The sequence below is a fragment of the Rosa chinensis genome, chromosome 4 (genome assembly GCF_002994745.2).
Source record: "Rosa chinensis cultivar Old Blush chromosome 4, RchiOBHm-V2, whole genome shotgun sequence".
NCBI classification, from domain to species: domain Eukaryota; kingdom Viridiplantae; phylum Streptophyta; class Magnoliopsida; order Rosales; family Rosaceae; genus Rosa; species Rosa chinensis.
This window is the reverse complement of record NC_037091.1, coordinates 18,015,279-18,032,105: the sequence shown is the minus strand read 5'-3', so window position 1 is coordinate 18,032,105 and position 16,827 is coordinate 18,015,279. Positions and strand designations below refer to the sequence as shown.

The 16,827-nt window shown below is 34.6% G+C and overlaps 1 protein-coding gene across 1 annotated transcript; it reads left to right on the top strand.

The window, feature by feature from the left end:
• Positions 1-13,303: 13,303 nt before the first annotated feature.
• Positions 13,304-14,893, top strand: LOC112198918 (zinc finger MYM-type protein 1-like). The gene has a single exon (XM_024340006.1). It carries the CDS (start codon positions 13,304-13,306, stop codon positions 14,891-14,893), a length of 1,590 nt encoding a protein of 529 aa, XP_024195774.1.
• Positions 14,894-16,827: the final 1,934 nt, after the last annotated feature.

The window sequence follows — 16,827 nt, the reverse complement described above, 5'->3', positions numbered from 1 at the left end:
TGTAAGTCCATGCGATGCCTTGCGTGATGAAGAGTGTCATCCCAAGTGGTTTCCCCTCTTTAATAATGTACTTGTCTTCTATGTAAATGACTGGCTTTAGATGCTCACAAATCACTTTCAACATTTTCTCATTCAAATTCTCAAGCATTGGCACCTAATTACGTAGATCAGTAATTAGTTATGGCATGAACATATACAAGAGAACTTATACACACACACACACACACGGTGTACTAATGAACTTGATTCTAGTAAGTAGCGAGTCCTACTGTTGAAGAGTTTGGGATGCATATATATTTGACTGAGATAAAAGAAGAAAAAAGTACTTACTTTCTTTAGTGAAGCCAAACAAAGAAGGCGCGTGATACTTTTTTTGTACTTTATGGGATCATTTATTCTACACATCAATATCTTTGTTTTCTTCAATTTTGTGTATGTTTTCAATTATCACCGTCTTGAGAGGTTTTTTCGTTTTGTTCGTTGTCTTCAAATCCATAGAGCTCTTTGTCATTGTCTTCAACTTAGAGAGATCATTTTTAGATAACCACAAATCTATATCTGGTTTCATCAAATGCTTCTTTTCTTTCAGTTTAAGCTGATTTGATCTTTCTTGTGATTCCTGCATGTATGCTTGTTCCATAACAAAAATGTTCATGATGGATTCATTATTTATAAATCAATCAGGTGTGAATGCGTATATGTGTGTGCATGCATGCATAAATACGTACATAAGCATTTGCAAATACCAAAATTATGCTTAGTTAGCAGGACTAGATTATAGAAGCCTAGCTTGGACAATATATTCATATGTATGAAAACGTATAACAATACTAAATATCTGTATACAAACTATATATACCATTATACCTGTGAAATCTGTACTTTAATATTAGATTTGAAGTTCTTTTTAGTTGTTTGAAAATTGAAAAGGGTATAAACGGCATCTCATATGGATTAGCACGTTGTAAAAGAGTATTCTTAATTTGTCAAACTATTTATATCAATTTTCATGGAAGAAGCATTCCTAATCAGTTTATTCATCAGTTTGTCCCTTCAAAATATAGATCAGTACGCAGTTGAGCGTGTAAGAGCATCTTTCGCAATGCTAGCCATTTTTGAGTCAAATTTTAACTAAAGTAGCTAAAAAGTTATTTTAGCTAAAGTAGCTAAAAAGTTATTTTAGCTAAAGTAGCTAAAAAGTTATTTTAGCTAGCCATTTTAAAATTACATCTGCATCAATGCTCTTTATTTTAACTATTTTTAAATTTATATTATTTTTTAAATGAAGATTAAATAGTTTAAATGTATTTATAAGTTACATAAAATAACTTAAAATGAATGTTTTAAATTATAGAGAGCCTCATTCCGCTCTCTATATTTAGGAGTGAGATAACTAAAAGTTATAATAGAGAGTCACTTGCAGCTGCTAAAATAGATAAAAAGCTAAACATGCTCTCCAAAATAGCTAAGGAGCCAAAATAGAGAGTCTGCTAAAGATGCTCTAAGTAGTTTACGTCTATGCGTGGTAAGTAAATAATGTGTTCTTAATCATATATAAAAACTTGATCCATACTGAAGATCAAAAGATAAACATATATATACTCCCGATAAAAAAAAAAAAAAAAAAAGGGGATAAACACACACACGCGCACTCACACACATAGAGGTCCGTTCTAGAAAACATCCTTATTTTAAGAATTTAAGGATTTTTTACCGTTGGTCCTTTAGATTCCTATGCAATAATTGAGTCTACAAAAAAACATCAAAATTCATAAACATTTGGTCATTCAAAATTGTGTAAACAAATGCAGTCCGTTAGATAAAATTAGAACGAACATTGTCCTAATCAAATGGTTAAATGTTTTCTGATTTGACTAATTTTTTAGATAGAGGGAAGATCTAGAGAGAACCTCCTTAAACTTGAAATGTGAAGATGTTTTTATTTTTAGCATGTAGTTTAATAGTCTAAATTATTCGTACTCTAGTTACATACACACATATGAATCTTACAAAAAATTAGCCAAATCGGAAACATTTTAATTTTATATATCTAACGGACTACATTTCTTTACATAATTTTGAATGACCAAATGATTATGAATTTAGTTGTTTTTTTATAGACACAATTCTTATATAGGAATTTAAAAGATCAACGGTTAAAATCATTGAACTAAGTCATATACTAGTGTAAGATAGTAAAAATCTTTAAATTCTTAAAGTAAGGTGGTTCTCTGCAGAACACACACACAGATATATATATATATATATATATATATATATATATATATATATATATATAGACACACACGCACACAAGGACATGCTTATAGCTTGAAGACATAATTTTATATAAAGCTAGCTAGGCTAATTAATCTTGCACCAACCTGCACTCTTGCGTTGAGATATACTAAAAATAGCGCCATGCCACTTACAGATATCGCCACCGAAAAGATGATCTCCAAGATTTGCATGCTGGTAAATAAGTTTGAACCAAAAGAACTGTAAAAATATGAAATGTACGGTTCATTATATCATTAGATGCATTCGAGCTAGATATATGCAATGAAAAGGAAAGACAAACTATATGCATAAAACAAAGAAGAGAAAGATCATTAATACATTGTCTCCGTATAAATCATCATAAATTGTCAAAAGATAAAATAAATCACATATAAATCATCATACAGTCTCTTTAACTATAAATTCTGACCTTAAATTTCGAAGCGCCCACCAAAAAGATAGTGACATTCGTCGTAGAAGATTTGATGAATTTGTCACATTATAATGAAGAGCATAAAAATATATACCAAAGTCGGAGACTATTGAATTTTCATCTTTTGTAAGGCACAATTCTTGCAATAGCGAGCGGTTGATCCGCGAATAGTCGACAAGTCCACATTGAAATTGATTCGTTTTTATACATCTTTCTCCTTCAATGGTTAGACAATATGGCTTCCAACAATCTATTTGTCTTTGTACAGCAAGACGGTATCACATGGCTCCAAATAGCTGAATGAATAATAAGGAATTTCAGTAACAAGAAAGTTTTTGTATACAATACTACAGAAAATATATATATATATATATATATATAATTCTATATGCAGGAAACTATAGGGGAGTGAAATCCACACTTCTCATTTTATCATCTATACTCTATGTTTCCTTTTTAAGTAACTTAAATTTTATTTTTAGTGACTTAAATAGGGCGGATCAATAGCCACCTAAATTAGGGGTGTGCAAAACATGGTACAAACTGGCCAAATCGGTCAAAACCGACCGATAAATATGGTTTGGTTAAGGTTTTTTAACTTTAAAAATTGAAAATCGGTTCAATACTGAACCAAACCATTTATGAACTGGGTTGGTTTGGTTTCTCTTGTACTTAAACCGCGAAACCCGAACCGACCAGTATGTTTGAAACATATATAAGAGAAAAAGTTTATATTTATATATATATATATATATACATAATAAATATATATTTATTTGTCCGGTTTGTTCTAAGTAAGTTCTAAATCTCCAGTTATAACTTTATTCTCAAATGATATACTATCGTATTGAATTCAAGGCTCAAAGGCCTAAAACCTTAGTATATAATCGCTACAATTTTTTTGATCATTTCATATCACATCTCTGATCTCTCAATCTCTCATTCTTTGACCTTTAATACTATCATATTAAGCTAGTATTGATGGCTAAGTCGTTAAATAAGTGAATCACTTTGAATCTAATTTAGGTTTTAGTTTTGGACTATATGTTTTGGATTTTAATTATTGAATTTTAAATTTAGATAATTTAACACAATTTCAATTCTTGAGACTGAATTTTTACTATGAATTTTTTTATAAATAGCATGTTAATATTATATAAGTGAAAACCGCCTAACTGACCAAACCAAAACATCTTTAATTGGATTGGAATGAGTCGGATTGAGTTTTTATTTTTTTATTTTTTTTTATGACCGGTTTTCCAAAATGCCTAAACCACTCACTTTGGCATAGAGATCGTTTGGAGTCAAAACCGATCTAACCCAATCCATGTGCAGCTCTAACCTAAATTATAGTTAAAATTATACTCTAATTTAGACCATTAGATCAGATAACAACTAATGGTTGAGATTAAACAAAATATGTTAATTTTTTTAAAATAATATATTCCGTTCCATATCTAACCAAATAACTATCCATTAATTTCTTTCCCATTCTCCTTCAAATTCATTTATTACATACAACTTAATTATATATGCTCAATAATTACAGACAATCCATCTCATCAAAATATTTTCTTGGTCTCCTTCTCTAAGGTCTCGTTTGGTTTGCGGAAAAGAAATCAATTACTTAGGAAAGCTCATGGGAAAGGAAAACAAATATCCTATACTAGCTTTCCTTTCTGTTGTTTGGAAAGTGGAAACATTGGGAAAGCAACGGGAGAAGATATGTTTGTTTCCATTTTAGTGTTTGGTTCGTATAAGGAAATGAAACTAAATTACACTAATATTCCATTTATATCCTCATATATTAAAACACAAATTATAAACTTTCTACATAAAATTGTCAATAACAATTTTCAACAAGGATATAAATGTATTTTTATCATGTAATTAATGCACATTTAATGCTGGGAAAGTGGGAGGGAAAATGAATCATTTGGAGGATTCACTTTCCCCATATTTTCCCTTCTTAAAGGAAAGTTATTCCTTTCCTTGTACACGCCAAACATAGGAAAGGAATGCATTTCCTTTCCCAAGCCCTCAATTCCATGAACCATACGAGGCTTAAATTAATTTGTTGTAGTAAAATAATTAATTAGGAAAATTATATTTTTTTCATTATGATAGACTTGCAACCTGAGTACCGAAGGAGTAAAATCAACTATGAATTTCTTTTTCTTAACCTCTAAATAAAGATTAATCTATGTTACGTGAAAATTGAAAAATAATTTTTTGATTGATACCTTGCAATGAATGACTTTAGAGAAGAAAGTAAATAAATTGATAATCTTGATCGATTTGGAATACTAAATTGGGTTTTGTTTGCAATAAATGAATGATCGAGAAAAACAAAAAGGAAAAAAGATTGTCATCTGCTTTTGGATTTTAGAATATGCATATTTATTAAAAAAAAAAAAATTATTATTTGATCTCAACCATTAGTTGTTATCTGATCTAATGATCTAAAATCAGAGTATAATCTTAACTATAATTTAAGTAGCTATTGATCCGGGTTTAGGGCTTAGGAGATGGATTACCTATAATTATGGAGCATATATAATACGAAAGCCCATATTATCTTTGTCTATGAGTTTATAAGAATTTGGGTCACATTCATCCATTGCCAATTGGTTTTGGTTATAAAGCCCATATTACTTTATCATAATATCATAGCATGGTTATCCCACGTGTGCATGTCTTGCAGCTATACGAGCTCCACATCACCCAATATTAGTTATTTATGTGTATTGCTTGAAAATTTGCCACACATGCGAGGGTGTGTTGAGAATATGAATCACACATGGGAAATGAAAATCTTGCCTATGAGTTTATTTGGATTTAGGTAACCTCCATCCACTGCCAATTAATTTTAATTATGAAGCCCATATTACTTTATCAAAACTGAATCATTTTTAATATAGTTGATAAAATAAAAAAACACCACAACAGATAGAATTTAATTGTTTGTATGTTGGTTTCTTTCAAGAACATATTCATACTTTTTTTAAGGGAGAAGGAAATTGCATATTATTAAGCAATTCATTGAGATAGTTACAACATATAGCAGTATATCTGGCAACCCAGTAGTTATTGCAAAGCATGTTCATTAGGCTGATAATTTATTTCAGAAGCTAAACCTTTAGAAAGAAACTATATGGCCAACACATTGGTAACTTTTAACATTAAATGAAAAGCAAACATTGTTGTGATTCCCCGAAAATTCGTTATTAACTTTTAGGAATTTTCGGGAATTAATAAATTGTCCTTTTGTATGATTTCTTGAGTTGTCGGTGAAGTAAAAGATATTGAGACTAATATTTACTCGAAATGTTTTATTCTTGAGGGGTCAAGGGTTGACTTTTTATTTGTTGAGTTTCTCCGAAAACTTCCTTCACATGCAAAAGTTGTAAAGTGCGTCGATACGAGTTCGTGAACATGTGGTACGCCAAAATCAGAGATTGTATGAAGAAGCTATGATCAACATAAGTTATTTCCATTGTTGGAAATTTTGTGTAAATAGGATTTTTTTTCTTCAGAAAAACATATTAGAATTTCCTTTTTTGGAAATTTTTCAAAAAATTCTGAAAGATTTCTTTCTCAGCCAACCCTCGACCGGACCCATGTGTTCACCGACCCGACCCAGAACCATTTTGCTTTTTCAGCACTTTTCGGTGGCGGCACCAACCTAGACCGGCTCGGCTCGGCTCGTGCTCCTCTTCTTCCCTGTGCCACCCAATGCCGGCGGAGATCACTATACGTCACCGATCAAAGGGTGCCGATCTCCGTTTTCCACCGGCGGTTGGATGTGAAACTTATCGGGTTTTGAAGCTCTCCTCCTCTTTCCATTCATGGCAGCCTTGAAGATCGAATCAAAGTGTGGAGCTCGGAATCGGGGTTTGAAGTAGGGCTGTCAATTCCGACACTACCCAATAATACGACTCGAAACCCCCGCCAAATAAATCGGGTTGAATCCGCACAATTAAAAATTGGGTCAACCCGTCATGACCCATTTAATAAACGGGTCGGTTGCGGGTCAACCCGCCAACACGAAGTGAACCCGTATAACCTGATTATGCTATACTTCTTCTTGAAATTTTGGACGTTTGGAGTATTTGATCCTAGGATTGGACAATTTGAAATATTTTGCTTCACATTATTGGATTTAATTATTTATAAATGTCACGCCCCAAATTTTGAATAGTAAGTTCAAATCCGAAACATGATTACAAGTTTACAACTAAACAAATAACGTCCTGAAATTTTTTTTTTTCCAAAACCATCATCTCACAAACCATAATACAAACCTCGTGAGTCAAATATTACAATACCACCATAAATAAAAGTTACGCTCAAAAGAGTCTACAACACACCAAAATAGGTTAAGTGCTGACGTCAACCCCGCTGCTCTACTGAGCTCGCTCTCCACCCTGCTTATCCTGACCTGCAGGATTATCCGCTACACCGTTTGAATAGTGTACCGGGATTGCAACAACACAAAACCCGGTAAGTTTTTTGCAAAGCTTGTGAGTAAATAAGAAATGAATGATTGATTTAATAAATTGCAAGTCCTTTAATTAACTCAAGTAAACATCCAACAATCTCAACATCCACAAAGAAATATCAATCTGACACACAGGAAACAACATGGAACACATTTCCACAATCACCAAATCACAACTCTCGCCACTTTGGCACTACGTTAGAGCTCTAACCGCCTCGTTACTTCTGACACCTTGGCCTAGGGTCAAGCAACGGCACCTCCAGGTTAACTCAGTAACCCACGAACTTTGGACTATTTCATGTCCTTAGAACAATATATCCCCGTTATTATTTAACAGTCGAACTTTGGACCTCCCTGTCCTCAGAACACATACACTCCAGTTATCATTAACCAAAGATCCTTGGACCATTCGATCCTCGGAATCCTACATTCTCTACCTTCTATTCAACTCACAAAATCAACATGCTTATCACCAACATTTATCAAAATATTAACAACATGATAAAATCATTTATCAATATTTATCAACAACATATTAAAATCATGTTATCACAATTCCACACCTCAATGTCACACCATTCAATATATAATCACGTAAATATATATATATATATACGTAATTATCCACTCAGGAATGACCACAAATACCAACTATAGTTCACACGTCAGAAAACCGCTGCGTCTTCTTACAGCTCAAAATACGATTCACAATCGTCCGCTAACAAATCCGTCAAACACCTAATCAAAACGATATTTAACTTAATGCACAATTCAAGAAATGCACTTATACGAAGATCCAACGGTCGGATCTTCACCCGTGACCACCCAAAGTCATCGGGACAGTCCTACGATTATCATAGCAAAACTACAAGTCGATCGGACGGCCTGATCCTCACGGATCACAAACCGAATGATCGAAATCATAAAATTCATAACTAAATCAAACGATATCCAAAATTTAAGTGTTGTATGTTGAAATGATCGTATCGACATGTAGAACACAAAAATGGGTAGAAAATGCCCTTGAGGTGGCCAGAAATGGTTGCCAGAATTAGGGACAGATCCGCCGCCGACCACTGCCTATAGTGTCGGGGCTGAGCTTTTCCTCTTCGTTTAATCATTTTGAGCAACTTTCATAACTAGCTCGAAGTCAGAAAGTGATCGAAAATACCTCAAACAGTCCGGTTTGGCCGGAAAATTTGCAGAAAACAGCGAGAGCTCCGATGAGTGTGAAAACGTTCACCTCCGGTTCGGGTCTTCTTGGAGTTTGATTAGCAACTCAAGGGGAGTTCAACAAGCCAAAGAACTCGAGTTTTGGTGGCCGGAGTTAGGAGAAATCGCAGCTGGTTCGTTTTAGGGCTCAGATCAGTTTCGAGCTCCTCTGCCGCGTAGCTGCCCCGAGAGAGGAAACGGTGACCACCAGTCGACTAACAGGAAGGAGGCGAGTAGATCTGGGCTTTGTTTCGCTTCAAATGATGGCCGGAGCTGTGAGAAAATGGCCAGCAAAGTTTGCTCTATTTTGGGCTCGGGGAAGAGGAGAGAGAGAGAAGAAGTCGGCTGCCTAAAAATGGAAACCCTATTTCTGGAAACTTTCCATTCATATATATACCCAATTTGGCAACTTTTCCAAATACTATAACTTCTTCATACGAACTCCGATTCTTGCGTTCCGCATATGTACAAACTCGTATCGACGGGCTCTACAACTTTCGTGAAGGAAGTTTTCCCAAATTCAGTACGTATAAAAAGTCGATTTTCACGACCCCCTAAATAACGTTCGTTTCGAAAATAAAATCATTCGAAACCAAATTCCTCATACAACATCATAGGACTCAAGCCCACAATTCATAATTCATATAATTAAACAAACATCGAATTACAAAATAATTAACTGAGAATTTCGGGTCTTCACAATAAATCATATATATTTATTTATATTCTTCGTCTTATGGAGTTTTAGTGAATTTAATCAATGTATGCATTTTTTTAGTTAAATAGGTCATAGTGTTAACCTTTAAATAGGTCATTTTGTCCGACACGACACGACCTATTTATTAAATGAGTTAAGAGGGTTGGAAATGGATAACCCATTTAATAAATTGGCTGGCTTTGGGTTTAAATTTTCAACACAATTAATAAATTGGTTGGGTTTGGATTTGTCTCTTGTGACACAACATATACCTTGACCTGACACGAACCCAACCCAACATGACCCATTGATAGCCCTAGTTTGAAGTTTAACGGCTGAAAACTTTTGAGCCTGATCTAGCTCGATCTAGGCCGATTAGGCCTTAGCTCTAAGTATGAAAATTACTCTTTTTGATGTGATCTACAAGTTGGTAAGAGCTAATTTTACAGGTTGTGAAGTTGGTTTGGGCGGTGTTAGCACCCAAAAATCAAGTTAACAGGCCCCATTTATATCTCAATCCCAATAAGAAAATTATACTGACAATCATCATGCCTTGCATGCGGACCCCAGCCACATTCATGCATTTGGGGCTTGCAAGAACAGGTGTGGTGTGGAAGCTAACGAAAATGCATGAGGCCCATTATTATTTTTAGGCTTGGTAATTTTGGATTTGGGGACCGAAATTTAAGCCTAACAGCCCAATTCTAAATGTGGGTAAGTGAAGAAGAAAGAACCCAAAAATCCTTAATCACAACAACACTTCTTTTACCCAACACCAAACCATTTTACTTAAAAACCATATATCTCAAATATTATACCACATCCTTTTACACAAATATCAATTCTATACCTTTGAACCAAGACAAAATAATGACCTCTCTTATCCCAGCAGCAAAATCTTGGAACCACAGCAATAGGGAGATTCTTGGGATCACAACAGCGAGAATCCGGGGATCAGAGCAACAGGAATCTTGGGATCACAGTAACAAGATTCTTGGGATCACAGCAGCAGGATTCTTGGGAACATAAAGACAAGACTCTTGGAATTATAATCACAACAACATACCTAAACTACCACCACTCTATAAATGGAGAGTTATAGTTGCTGTGCGGAAGGGGGAGCAACACACAAGCTAAGCACTAAACAACCCAAGCAATTCTCTCATTCTAATCCCAGATACCATTTCCAAATCCAGAAACTCCTCTACCTCCATATAGATTTAAACTTATCAAGCTCTATTGTGTAAAGATCGATCTTCTCTATTATGGTTTTTCTCTCCCGAATTCATCCATAGTTCTCTACCATTCTCAACTCATATCCCTTGCACCAAATACCTCAACCAATCTACCAATCACTGTTGAAATCTCTTTTGAAACTCATGCTTTTCTAGCTCCTATGCCAAGCACATCTTGCCAAGACTTTACTAAAGTTACACATTAATTCACTGCTGTGAACATGGTGAAGAGCTGCTTAGAGGCACACAACAGCACGCTTCCTAGGATTTTCAATCCTTCGAAGTTTGTTGGGCCTAATCTTCGCTAACTTAGACAAAGGGGATGAGATTTTGAGCGTGATTCCACTACAGTACAACTCCGATCAAAAGTGCCCCTACGGGCGACGAGTGGGCTTCAGCCGCTTGTGGTGGCGCGTCAAGTCACCTTTGGAGAAGTTTCTTGCTCCGTTATCTTGTGTTCATTGAGACAAACATGTAGGTATGTTTCATGTTACCTTTACTTGATCTTTTGGACGAGTTGGGTTATTTACGATTTCGGTTCGTTCAGTTTTCGATCCGTGAGGTTCCTACCATTGGATCGTCCTTTCATTTGGGTGATTTGATCCTAAAAGTATTCAGGAGACCTTGTGGTGTCTTAGGTGAAGTTTTGTCTCGATTGACGTAATCTTCAGTTTCCAGTTCACATGTTTTGAACTTTAAATGATTTCGTACTTCGTGTCATGACGAGTTGTGGCCTTGATGTGATTTTAGGTTTAATCACCATCTCTCACTCATCATTACCAACTCTAACCTACACCATCACTCCCATGCCATACTCTTTTCTCTTGATTTTGGGATATATTACTACTCTCATACTCCACCTCCATGCTTCTTATAAGGATATGACTGTTTTTTGTTGCTCCTAATCACCATTTCACACCTCTCTCGCCATCTATTTAAGCACCTCTTCTTACAAGGAAGAGGGGCATCACCCACACTTAGCAATTACATCTTTTTCTCTCTCTATTCTCTAAATAACTAACTATGATCTCCTCCAAAAAACCTCAATCTTCAACACTCCATTTTCCAACTACATCCATACCCATAACATCTTACATATACCAAACATCATCATCAGCTAAAGTCTTGAAGAAAAAGTTCAAGGATGAATCTAGAACACAAAAGGAGCCACCACATCATCCCCGTGACAATGTTTCCATCATCAATCACTTCATCATCCTTCACTTGTGATCATCCTTAGTCATTTCTAAACTCTATTCTTAGATAGCTTATTGTTTTCTATTATGTTGACAGGGGCGGAACTACTGTTCGGCCCAAAGGGGTCCGGACCCCCCCCCAACTTTTCGGCTGACACATATAATTATATATATATTATTAGTTGAATAGGCATGATGTAATCAATACAAGCTATTGGACCCCCCCCCCCCCAAAATCAAATATATTAATTATATATAATATAATGCTGACACCCCCTCCCCCCTATCAAGACCAAACCGTCAGTTTTAAGGAGAGAGAATAATAAAATAATAATATTTATTGTACCCCCCAAATCAAATATATTAATTATATATAATATAATGCTGACCCCACCCCCCCCCCCCCCCCTCCCCAAGACCAAACCGTCAGTTTTAAGTAGAGAGAATAATAAAATAATAATATTTATTGTATAAAGATTAAAGAAGGAATAAGATAAGAAATAGAAGTCAAAGTAATAATAAAAAATTATTCCTATTTCTTAGGTCATTAGGATTTGAACGGAAATTGCTTTGATCAAGGCAAACTTTTATGTCTATATATTTTGCAATCGTGGTAACTTGAGTTTCCTCTCTTAATCTGCGCCATTGCACCAAGCGACTGTGCCTGCGAAAGGAATTAAGGTATTCTGCGATGCCTTTTTTTTTTTTTTACTGTATCATATTTTTGTTACTTTCTTATATAAATTTACTATTTCATCGATCAAACCCTCGACTAGATTCTTGTACCATTCTTTTTTTTTTTCCATTCTTTTTATGCTTTGTTCTACTGATTTTGGTTTTTTAGCTTATTTTTTTTCAATTGAATTTTTTTGAATACTCATTGTTTATATGCGATTTTTTTTTTATTTGTAGATGTCCACGCAGAAGACACTTGATAAGTGGTTTACAAAAAGAAAAATTCCTGAAAACTTCGAATCTAGTGCTGCCTTACCACAGTCTGATGTTGAGACTCAAGAGCCTAAAAATCCTGCTAAATTTTCAAGAACTGAAATCAACGAAATTGATATTGATTCACTAGAACGTGATCCGGGAAAACGTCCGCAAATATGGGAATATCATCCTAATCTGCAAGATGAAGTCCGACGTGCTTATATTAAACTTGGTCCATATCAGCCTTTACTTTCAACATATCCGCAAAAAGGAAAGCGAAACCGTAGCTTTCAATCTTCGTGGTATCCGCTATTTTCTTCATGGTTAGAATATTCTCCGACTGAAGATAAAGCTTTTTGTCTACCATGTTTTCTTTTTAATAAGCCCACCGGCCATCCTGGCCACAAAGCTTTCACTATTGAGGGATTTCAAAGTTGGAAAAAAGTAAGAGACGGTAAGGGTTGTGCTTTTCTGAGTCATATGGGTAAAGATTCTAACTCTTTTCACAAGAATGCTGTAAGAGCCTGTGACGACTTGATGAAGCAACCTCAGCATATACAGAAAGTTGTTGCCAATTATACTTCAAAACAAATTGCAGACAACCGTCTATGAGTCAAAACTTCAATTGAAGCAGTTCGATGGCTTGCATTTCAAGGTTGTGCTTTTAGAGGTCACGATGAAAGTCTTGATTCAATCAATCCTGGTAATTTCGTGAAACTCTTAGAATTGTTGGCTTCATATAATGAAAAAGTTGCTGAAGTTATATTGCAGAATGCTCCAAGAAATGCTTCTTACACATCCCCAAAGATTCAAAAACAAATGTTGCAGGCATTTTCAGTACGAATAAAAAAGGCCATTCGGGAAGAAATTAATTATTCAAAATTTTGCATAATTGTTGATGAAGCTCGTGATGAGTCAAAGAAGGAGCAAATGGCTATAGTATTGAGATTTGTTGACAAAGATGGTTTTATTCGGGAGCGCTTCTTTGGGCTTGTTCATGTCTCAGACACCAAGGCATCGACATTGCAAAAGGGAATATATTCAGTGTTATCTAATCATAATTTAGATATCCAAAATATCCAAGGCCAAGGATACGATGGTGCAAGTAATATGCGAGGTAAGTGGAATGGGCTACAAGCTTTGATTTTGAAGGATTGTCCGTATGCTTACTATGTTCATTGTTTAGCACATAGATTGCAATTGGCTTTAGTAGCAGCATCGAGAGAAGTTATTCCTATTCAAAAGTTTTTTACTAAATTGACTTTTATTGTCAATATTCTTGGTGCTTCATGCAAGAGTAATGATGAATTTCAAAGTGCTCAAGCAGAAGAGATTGCATATTTGACTTCAATTGATGAACTCGAGACTGGAAGAGGACTTAACCAAATTGGAACCTTGCAGCGTGCTGGAGATACTCGTTGGAGTTCGCACTTCAGATCTATTTCTAGTTTGAGACAAAGGTTTAGCCCAACTTGTCGAGTTCTTATGAACATAATTAAGGAAGGGAAGAGTCCTCAAGCAGGAGATGCGGATTCTGCTTATGAATCAATGACATCGTATCAATTTGTCTTCATCTTACATCTCATGGAAGAAATTATGGAGAATACTAATGAACTTTGTCTAGCTCTGCAAAGTCAATCTCAAGACATTTTGAATGCCATGAATCTTGTTTCCTCTACTAAAGCATTCATTCAAAAGTTGAGAGATGATGGATGGGATACTTTATTTGCCAAGGTAAATTCTTTTTGTGAGGCACGTAACATAGATATCCCAGATATGAATGCTCGTTATGTTGGAAGAGGAGGTCGAGCTCGTCACCAACAAAATGACTGGACAGTTCAGCATTATTACAAGGTAGATATATTTTATGCTGCCATAGATTCTCAATTGCAAGAATTGAATAATCGGTTTAATGAGCATGCTGTAGAGCTACTTATTCTTAGTTCAGCTTTGGATCCTAGAGAAATAAGTAAGTGTTTCAAGATTGATGATGTATGTCAGTTGGTAGAAAAATTCTATCCACATGACTTTGCAGATCATGAGAAACTACAACTCAAGAAACAACTTGAATTTTTTGAGTATGATGTAGTTCAAGATCAAGAGTTCAAAAGTATTTCAATTATGTCTGATTTATCTCAGTGGTTAGTAAGAACTAGAAGATCAACAAGGTATCCACTTGTTTATAGAGTGATTGTGCTTGTGCTTACTCTTCCAGTGTCTACAGCAACTACAGAGCGATCATTTTCTGCTATGCGTATTGTCAAAACAAGGCTTCGTAACCGAATGGAGAATGACTTTCTTACAGACTCGTTATTGATGTACATTGAGAAAGAAATTGCAGAAAAATTTACCATCGACTCAATAATAGATGACTTTCGAGACATGCAAGAACGTCGAGTTATGTTTTGAGTCAATGGAATTATTGTTTTATTTTTTCTTGATTGTTGGCTTATTGCTTACAAATTCTATTGAATAAGATTTTTAAATTATTGTCATACTGTTTTTTTTTTTTATTCGAACTTAATAATTCGGTTATATGATCGTTACTTTATGTATGGACCCCCCCAAAGATCAAATCCTGGTTCCGCCCCTGTATGCAAGTTTATGCATGTAGATATGTGTGAGTAGTCTATTGTTAGGGCTATGGTTGAAAGCCCTAGTCAAACTTGTAATGAATTGATGTTTGAGTCTTATTTGATTCAATTTCCATAATCATCTTCACATGCTAAATCAAGAAGTGAATGCTTGTATTTAAATTTAGCTAATTTGAATACTTTGCATTTGTCATTACATAAACAATGTTTAGAGAATAGCTAGCTTTGGACATTGAAAGCATGATAGCACACTAGGTGTGTATGTGAGGGTAGTGAGTTAAAATCACCTAGATCTAGGATTGGTTTGCTTGCTTGATTATCAAAACTCAAACCTTTATGTATCTAGGAGCAAGGAATTGATACTTATCCGGTAATATAACTTGTTCTTGGATAGTTAGTTTCACACTTATCTGGGTGGAAATTGATCAAATCAAAGGAATTTAGGCCTGAGTGGTCTTATCTGGATGCTAAGAAGGTAATTTGATATTTGGGATTCTATTACTTTTAGTTTGAACATCAATGCATGCAAGGGAGACTATGGTGAACAACCTAAAGCTCTAACTTTTATCCATTTTATCACATCTAGTTTAGCATAGTATAGTTTACATTTCAATATTTTGTGTTAATTTGATTCGAAACCATATCCAGAGCTAAAAATCAAACTATTACACCATTTTGCATATATTCACCATGAACTTTGGTTCACTTGTGAGCCCTTGTTTATGACTTGTACATCTGCATATTCATCTAGCATTCTCTACATTTTTCCTAGCTAGAGTAGGATTTTCTAATCTCTTGGGTACGATATCCCCTACTCATAATTCCTACACTATAACTTGACTCTTATATTTGAGGGTGACTATTTGGTTAATAGTTATTATTTTCGTAGACTTAATTATTAGCTATAAAATCATATTTGTCGTAAATATATATTTTTTAAATATATGAACTTGATTGTCAACGATTCACTGGGGTAAGTTAAAATGAAGTTTTGTTATAAAATGATTTTCGAGTTAGTAAAGTGTGAACTATTGTTGGTATTAGTGGCATCCCTGAGTGAATGACTACGTTTTTGTGTGTGTGTCTATACATATATACACATCAAATATATGTGTGTGTATATATATATATATATATATATATATATATATATATATATATATACTTGGGGAAATTGTGTGTTTTGTTCACTATTGTTGTGCGATGTGATTTTGAGGAAATTAAATGATTTTGGAAAAGAATGGATGGTATTGTTGGCTTGAGTTTTTGAAAGAAGTATGTACGATTGAGGTGATTGTTTTGAGCAGAGAACACTATAGTTTGAAAATGATTTCAATATTGTGACATTGTGTTTTGAGTTATGAGTGCGGAATTGTGTATCGAGTGGTGATAACCAAAGTGGTGATAATTTGTGTAGTAGTACCAAAGTGGTGATAGTTTTGTGTGGTGATAGTTGTGTAAAGAATGTCGATTTGTTATTGAGTTAACAACGATTGAGATGGTTGCTGTGATGATTTGTGTTACCTTCAGATGCAAGAGTATGAATTTTTGTGATTATTGCTATTGTTTGAATTGATTGATTTTAATGTAATCTCCTGAATTAAACTTTATGCAGGGATTACTATGATTTGATTGATGTGCTTTAATGTGATCTCTTGAACTAATTTATGTGTAGGGGTTACTATGTTTTGAATTGTGTGATTTAGATAATCTCCTGAACTAATTTCTAAGCAGGGATTACTAGTTACT

Bases quoted from the DNA above. Each gene is read 5' to 3' on its own strand.
- LOC112198918 (XM_024340006.1), top strand. From the start codon at position 13,304: ATGTTGCAGGCATTTTCAGTACGAATAAAAAAGGCCATTCGGGAAGAA.